At 36.2% G+C, this 8762-nt stretch overlaps 1 protein-coding gene across 3 annotated transcripts in view; it reads right to left on the bottom strand.

The window, feature by feature from the left end:
• Positions 1 to 325: 325 nt before the first annotated feature.
• The window catches only part of LOC144513457 (uncharacterized), a 30271-nt gene continuing 21834 nt past the window's right edge, over positions 326 to 8762 (bottom strand). For all 3 annotated transcript variants that reach the window (XM_078244540.1, XM_078244539.1, XM_078244542.1), the window contains 5 exons: positions 7410 to 7466; positions 7078 to 7204; positions 4295 to 4388; positions 3712 to 3913; positions 326 to 431 (listed from right to left, as the gene is read on the bottom strand). In XM_078244540.1, the coding sequence (XP_078100666.1) occupies positions 382 to 431; positions 3712 to 3913; positions 4295 to 4388; positions 7078 to 7204; positions 7410 to 7466 (530 nt within the window). In that variant the 3' untranslated portion in view covers positions 326 to 381. The remainder of the gene's footprint in view (positions 432 to 3711; positions 3914 to 4294; positions 4389 to 7077; positions 7205 to 7409; positions 7467 to 8762) is intronic.

Genomic DNA, 8762 nt, shown 5'->3' with positions numbered 1-8762 from the left:
ATGCGTGATGTTGTCTTGTGAGTTAGCATATGTAGGAGAACTACAACAGAGAGTGGAGAATATGTACGGTTTGTGTTTCTGACGTTGCTAGATCACTAAGGGTTCCTATGTGGGAAAGGGAAAGACCCTGTCCTGAAGTAGGAGCTGAAAGATTTACAGGAACTGTGGTCAGAGGAACTTCATAATCCCCAAATTGGTCCAGTCAGAACAGGAGAAAAAAAGGGTTCTAGGAACTGCAGAAACCCCTCGGGTCAGAAAGGGACTATGGTATGATACATGACACACTGGAAGGAATACATGCTATCACAACATCTCCACTTAAAACTTCTGAATTAGCAACTACAATCTGTTGTTGTGGTGTGGAAAGTATCAGTGAGGTCGTCACCTGTCTGCCGTCGCCATGGCGATGATGTTTTCAGATGGACCCATTTCTGAAAAAGAGTTTCAGATTTTAAATCAAGCCGATTCCAAACTTTCATTCACAGGCTTCACTTTCTACTTCTGGTTAACAGGAAGTTCATTTAAACCCATTTTTTAACTCTTGATTTGTCTGTTCTGAGTTAACACACATTCTGACAGAATACAAAAAGATATAATAGAAGATATGATAAAGATATAACAAAGATGTAATGGAAAGATATAATAGAAAGATGTAATGGAAAGATATAATAGAAAGATATAATGGAAAGATATAATAGAAAGATGTAACAGATGTAATAGAAGATGTAATATAATGATATAATAGAAAGATATAATAGAAAGATGTAATATAATGATATAATAGAAATATATAACAACGATATAATAGACAGATGTAATAGAAAATGTAATATGCTATAATAGAAAGATGTAATAGAAGATGTAATATAATGATATAATAGAAAGATGTATTAGAAGATATATGATATAATAGAAATATGTAATAGAAAGCTATAATAGAAAGATGTAATATGATATAATAGAAAGATGTAATAGAAGATATAATAGATATAATAGAAAGATGTAATAGAAGATGTAATATGATATAATAGAAATATGTAATAGAAAGATATAATGATATAATAGAAAGATGTAATAGAAAGATATAATAGAAAGATTTAATAGAAGATAATAGAAATATATAACAAAGATATACTAGACAGATGTAATAGAAAGATATAATAGAAAGATGTAATAGAAAGATATAATTGAAAGATGTAATAGAAGATATGATATAAAGATATAACAAAGATATAACAGAAAGATATAATGGAAAGATGTAATAGAAAGATGTAATATGATATAAGAGAAAGATGTAATAATGATAAAATAGAAAGATGTAATAGAAAGATGTAATAGAAAGATGTAATATAATGATGTAATACAAGATATGATATAAAGATATAACAAAGATATAACAGAAAGATATAATAGAAAGATGTAATATAATGATGTAATAGAAAGATATAATAGAAAGATGTAATAGAAGACATGATAAAGATATAACAAAGATATAACAAAAAGATGTAATAGAAAGCTATAATAGAAAGATGTAATATGATATAATTGAAATATATAACAACGATATAATAGACAGATGTAATATAAGATGTAATATGATATAACAGAAAGATGTAATAGAAAGATGTAATTGAAAGCTATAATAGAAAGATGTAATATACAGATATAACAGAAAGATATAATGAAAAGATATAGAAAGATGTAATAGAAGATATAATATAATGATATAACAGAAAGATATAATAGAAGATATAATATAATGATGTAATAGAAAGATGTAATAGAAGATATAATATAATGATGTAATAGAAAGATGTAATATAATGATGTAATAGAAAGATGTAATACAAGACATGATATAAAGATATAACAAAGATATAACAGAAAGATATAATAGAAAGATGTAATATAATGATGTAATAGAAAGATATAATAGAAGAAAATAGAAATATATAACAGATATACTAGACAGATGTAATAGAAGATGTAATATAATATATAATAGAAAGCTATAATAGAAAGATGTAATAGAAGATATGATAAAGATATAACAAAGATATAACAGAAAGATGTAATATGATATAATCGAAATACATAACAACGATATAATAGAACGATGTAATAGAAGATGTAATATGATATAACAGAAAGATGTAATAGAAGATATAATATGATATAATAGAAAGATGTAATAGAAAGATGTGATATAATAATGATATAATAGAAAGATGTAATAGCAGATATATGATATAATAGAAAGATGTAATAGAAGATATAATATAATGATGTGATAGAAAGATGTAATATAATGATGTAATAGAAAGATGTAATACAAGATATGATATAAAGATATAACAAAGATATAACAGAAAGATATAATAGAAAGATGTAATATAATGATGTAATAGAAAGATGTAATAGAAAGATATAATGGAAGAAAATAGAAATATATAACAGATATACTAGACAGATGTAATAGAAGATGTAATATAATATATAATAGAAAGCTATAATAGAAAGATGTAATAGAAGATATAATATGATATAATAGAAAGATGTAATAGAAAGACGTAATAGAAGATATAATATGATATAATAGAACGATGTAATAGGAGTTATAATATGATATAATAGAAAGATATAATATAATGATGTAATAGAAAGATGTAATAGAAGATGTAATAGAAAGATAGAAGATGTAATATGATACAATAGAAAGATGTAATAGAAGATGTAATAAATGTAATATAATGATATAATAAAAGATGTAATAGAAGATGTAATAGAATATGTAATATAATGATACAATAGAAAGATGTAATAGAAGATGTAATATGATACAATAGAAAGATGTAATAGAAGATGTAATAGAAGATAGAAGATGTAATAGAAAGATAGAAGATGTAATAGAAACCAAGTTGACAGGACTCTAAACTATCTCAACATGTCAGACCATGGTCTTATCTTCAGGAGCACAGGGAGACTCAGGGGGGGGGGCTACAGGTCCATCAGAACAAGGACCAACAGACTCTAGAACAGTTATAACTACTCTGAACTCATGCACATGTTCTGACTTCAGTCTAACCCCCCAACCCCGGACTCTCTTCTACTCACTACTGTGCAATATTTAATACTATTGTTAATATTGATAACTACATTTTCACTAATGTGCAATATCTGTATACTGTGCAATATCATTACTCCACATTGCATAGCACACTGTAAATAAAACCATACTTATCTTTTTTATATATATAGCATCTTAGTCTTTTTTGCACTACGTATTTTATTCCACGTTGTTACAAACAAGATTGTTTACAAAATGTTGAAGGAGACAAAAACTTTTTTTTAAAAGTGACAAATTAAGAGACAAAAACAGAAAGTGTAAAATATAAAGTGTTCATTTCCAATTACACCCAGAAGGCAACACAGGGTTAACATATTTATTCAGCACTGATTGTATTATCATAGATTACATGATTTCCCTCGTGTTGTTTAGATTTTTACATATTCTATTATGGGATATGTTCTCGGCTTATGTCTGCAGCCTCTGTTTGGTCATTTGATTATTTGGAATTAATGTGATCTGGTTTGTTTCACTTTAGCTTCACTCTGTATGAAAGGTGCTATATAAATCAAGATGATTATTATTATTATTATTATTATTATTATTATTATTATCATCATCTAGAGGTAAATGAAGCCTGTTACCATGATGAGTGAGCGTGCTCAGATCCATCCTCAGTGCCTGCTGTGTGTGTCTGCTGACGGGATAAACACTGACTCCGTCCTCCCACAGCAACAACCAGGCTTCAGAGTGACTCGAGGCCCCGCCCATGTCAACAACACACACCTTACTGACGGCAGAGGCCCCGCCCACCTCGGCGTAGGACACGCCCCCTGGGAGAATCACCTGGAAACAGAGAGTTAAACTAGGAATCAGAGAACAGAGCCAGTCCCAGAGCTAGTTTCCAGTAACCTCGTCCAGACAGTTCACGTCTGGACGAGGTCTAAGCAACAGCTGATCTCTTCTCCTTCATCTAAAATCATGTTTGATGCTTTCATATGTCATCACTCTGGCTACCGTTAGCTTGGAGAGCTAATCTACCTGTTGGGCCACAGACTAAAGACAACAACAGCACTATCTTTTACTAGGTGGTCGTGGAACACATCGTTGAAACCAAAGGACCTACAACCTTGTGCTTTCATTGGATAGTCGCATTCAACGGATTCAGTTGCATAAAGATGGGCATCGATCAGCTTTTTGACGTGCAGCACGGTGAGACAGGTGTACCTTGAGGATATGATGCAGGTGAGTCAGCAGCTCCTCCTGGCTGTCAGCAGCACAGATCAGACGATCACTCAGCGTCACCATCTCAAACTGATGTCTGACAACACACACAGGGGGAGATCAGGTAGGAAGTAAGACAAGATACCATATACAACTCTAAATAAATCACAAGGAGCATAAGAATACAGAGTAATACAATACCTGATATATATATATATATATATATATATATATATATATATATATATATATATATATATATATATATATATCTATATATATACATACATACACACACACACACACACATCAAAAATGTGTTTAAAAAAGTGTCAAAAAAAAAAAAAAAACGGAAAAGAGACATTTCTTTTTAAATAAAATCGACAAAAACGTTGAAAAAAGTGTAAATTGAAATTTTGACCCAGAAAAACACAAAGTTGCCGACGGGAGACACACAAGGGTTAAACACGACGTGGTAACGCTGTGAAACGTCCCAGTTTGGGTTAGAGTTACGCACCAAAATCTGTTACAGTGTGAGCTGAGACACATGAAGTATCAACGACAACATTCAGAATCTCTTTACAGTAACCGATGAATGAAATACTGCAGTACCCGTTAGACTTGTGATCATGTGTGTTCCTCGTCATGTTGACCTGCAGAGACAGAGGAGTGTCCACCAGGGGGGGCTGTTATCTCACATATCAGTCCATCACGCCTGTCTCTGTCTCATAATACATAACGTTTGGACCGACCCGTCTCTGTCTCATAATACATAACGTTTGGACAGACCCGTCTCTGTGAGCGTCATTGTTCTTCCAGACCTGCTGATGTCACGTTAAAGGTCAGAAAGATTTAACCCTTGTGTTGATGTCCCGTCGTCGCTTTTCTGTTTAAAAATGTCATTGATCATGATTTTTTCGGCGCTTTTTCTGACGTACTTTTATAAAAAAAAATTAAAATACTATAAAATTGAATAAAACACCCAAATTGAATGAAAGTAGTGAACTGATTATTTAATTTATTGTGAACAGTGTTGTAGGGAAACATCCAGGTTTTTTTCTTTTGACAGTTTGATAGAAAGAAACCCAAATGTTCTGATATAGAAACCTTTTGAAAACAGAACAGGAGGGTTAAATAATTTAAAGTAGAACAGCAGTCAGAGAGTCAGACGTTTGTTCCTCTGAACTTAACAGAAGTGACAAAAGACGACCAAGATGTTGTCCCAGCAATCAACTGTAGGATTACTGCACACAACACACAAGTACCTTGGCCATGTACTAACTGTAGGATTACTGCACACAACACACAAGTACCTTGGCCATGTACTAACTGTAGGATTACTGCACACAACACACAAGTACCTTGGCCATGTACTAACTGTAGGATTACTGCACACAACACAGCAAGCACCTTGGTCATGTACTAGCTGTAGGGATTACTGCACACAACACAGCAAGCACCTTGGTCATGTACTAGCTGTAGGATTACTGCACACAACACAGAAGCACCTTGGTCATGTACTAGCTGTAGGATTACTGCACACAACACAGAAGCACCTTGGTCATGTACTAGCTGTAGGATTACTGCACACAACACAGAAGCACCTTGGTCATGTACTAGCTGTAGGATTACTGCACACAACACAGAAGCACCTTGGTCATGTACTAGCTGTAGGATTACTGCACACAACACAGAAGCACCTTGGTCATGTACTAGCTGTAGGATTACTGCACACAACGCGCAAGCACCTTGGTCATGTACTAGCTGTAGGATTACTGCACACAACACAGAAGCACCTTGGTCATGTACTAGCTGTAGGATTACTGCACACAACGTGCAAGCACCTTGGTCATGTACTAGCTGTAGGATTACTGCACACAACACAGAAGCACCTTGGTCATGTACTAGCTGTAGGATTACTGCACACAACACAGAAGCACCTTGGTCATGTACTAGCTGTAGGATTACTGCACACAACGTGCAAGCACCTTGGTCATGTACTAGCTGTAGGATTACTGCACACAACACAGAAGCACCTTGGTCATGTACTAGCTGTAGGATTACTGCACACAACACAGAAGCACCTTGGTCATGTACTAGCTGTAGGATTACTGCACACAACACACAAGTACCTTGGCCATGTACTAACTGTAGGATTACTGCACACAACACACAAGTACCTTGGCCATGTACTAACTGTAGGATTACTGCACACAACACACAAGTACCTTGGCCATGTACTAACTGTAGGATTACTGCGCACAAGTACCTTGGCCATGTACTAACTGTAGGATTACTGCACACAACACACAAGTACCTTGGCCATGTACTAACTGTAGAACTACTTACACAACACACAAGTACCTTGGTCATGTACTAACTGTAGAACTACTTACACAACACACAAGTACCTTGGCCATGTACTAACTGTAGGATTACTGCACACAACACACAAGTACCTTGGTCATGTACTAACTGTAGAACTACTTCACACAACACACAAGTACCTTGGTCATGTACTAACTGTAGAACTACTTACACAACACACAAGTACCTTGGTCATGTACTAACTGTAGAACTACAAAAAGTTTAAATTTTGACCCAGAAAAACTTAAAGTTGCACGTTGGTCGACGTGATGACAACACGAGGGTTAAAACAGTAAGCGTTACCGTCTCTGGTTCAGATATGAGGAGGCGTTTCTTCATCGGCTGTTCTACACCTCTCCAAGGAGAGTTTTAGAAGAAAAGATCCCAGACAGACGCTCTGGTCTGACTTTAGTATTTACCCGTCTTTCAGAAACACGGACAGAACCTCCCTCAGGTCCAGGACGTCACACGCTGCTGACTGGTTTTCTAACGAGAAGAGAAAACGATCTTCCTCCAGTTTACCATGAAGCTCCTCGTCTTCCTCAGCTGCAACAGACAGACAGAGACACACAGACACACAGACACACAGACACACACACACACACACACACACACACACACACACACACACACCCCTCTCTTTGTTAATTGAAGCATGTAAACATGTTCTTGTATAGACCTGAGAATGAGGATGATATGAAATGATATGGGAGCTTTAGAGACTGAAAGTCAACCAGGTGATTCAGCCTACCTGAGGGAGCGGGATAAGGTCTCCTATTGGCTGACTGGGGCAGGTGAGGCGGGACATCTGAATGAAAACAAAGAAAAAAGAGCAGAATTAAGAATCACAGCCAGGTGAGTGTGTTCAACAGTCAACTCTTCTTGGAGGACTTGTTGCCATTTAACACAGTTTTAACACATAGTTCATGTTTTTAAATAGAACTCGTTTATGCATCAAAAACACTTAGGAAAAAAATAAAAACTCCCACTTCATTAGTACATACGTCTATGGCTACGTTCACACCACAAGTCTTAATGCTTATTTGGGATTTCTTGCTCAGATCTGATTTGTTGTTTGTCTGATCACATGACCTTTTACAATGTGGCCTATATCAGATTCCAGTGTGAACAGTTTGTGGTTTTGAAATGACCCGCATGATCAAAATACCAATAACAATGACATCAGACGCAGCACGCTGCTGCACTAAAGTCAGCGAGGTTATGGAGGAAGTCATCCACGTTCTCCTGGTCCCCGTTCTTCCAGTTCGTTTGGAGCGGTTACGGTATGATCCTTCTAGTTTTGATTGAAGTATCTCCCCATACACTAATGAGGTCTAACAGCTCCCTCTCCCTCCATTGACTTGCTCCAACTGCTGTTCTCCATGTTGTAGGCCAAGTCAAGATTTTAATGTGACTGTCCGTGTCTATGGCTAATGGTGTGTTCATGCCACCTGGGAATATCAGGGACCGCCCCAGTGATTACATTGTTTTTCCGATGCCCATGAACACACGGTACCTCCAGCCGGAGCATCATTGGGACAAATGTCGATGTAGATTGATGTAAAATTTTGACGTGAGATTAGGACCACATATGGAAGTGGTCTACATCTGATTTGAGTGTTCACACCACGTCTGAAGAAGTCTGACCTGGTCACGTGACCGCAGCACGTGACCAGGTCTACCGGCTACTTTTGCCTGCAGTCTGAACGCAGCATTAGTATGGGTTAGGAGAACATCGGGGAAATGTTTTACATGAGTAAAACTACTCAGATGAAGACGTTACGGACAAAGGTCCATAAAAGTCGGATCATTTCAAAAAGTGACCATTGACGTTTGGGTTCCCATGAACTCCCGTTTCCTGAGTGTTTGTCCCTGGAGCTTTACTTCAGAAACCATCAGAAGGAGCTCCTAGTACCTTGTTGTCAGGGGGGTTCCAGGATGTTTAACCCAGACACCCTTTTCAGAGTAATCTTAAAACTCTCCTCTTTGATAAAGCTGGTAGTTAGGGAGGGAGGAGCTGCAGCGTTCACCTAAACCAGCAGGGGAGGGTGTATTGGTACAGACACGGCCGTGTGTGTGTGGTACCTGTGTGTGTGTGTTACCT

Source organism: Sander vitreus, unplaced genomic scaffold (assembly GCF_031162955.1).
Source record: "Sander vitreus isolate 19-12246 unplaced genomic scaffold, sanVit1 ctg255_0, whole genome shotgun sequence".
Classification (NCBI taxonomy): Eukaryota; Metazoa; Chordata; class Actinopteri; order Perciformes; family Percidae; genus Sander; species Sander vitreus.
The sequence above is the reverse complement of the archived record's forward strand: the minus strand, read 5'-3'. Positions and strand labels throughout refer to the sequence as shown.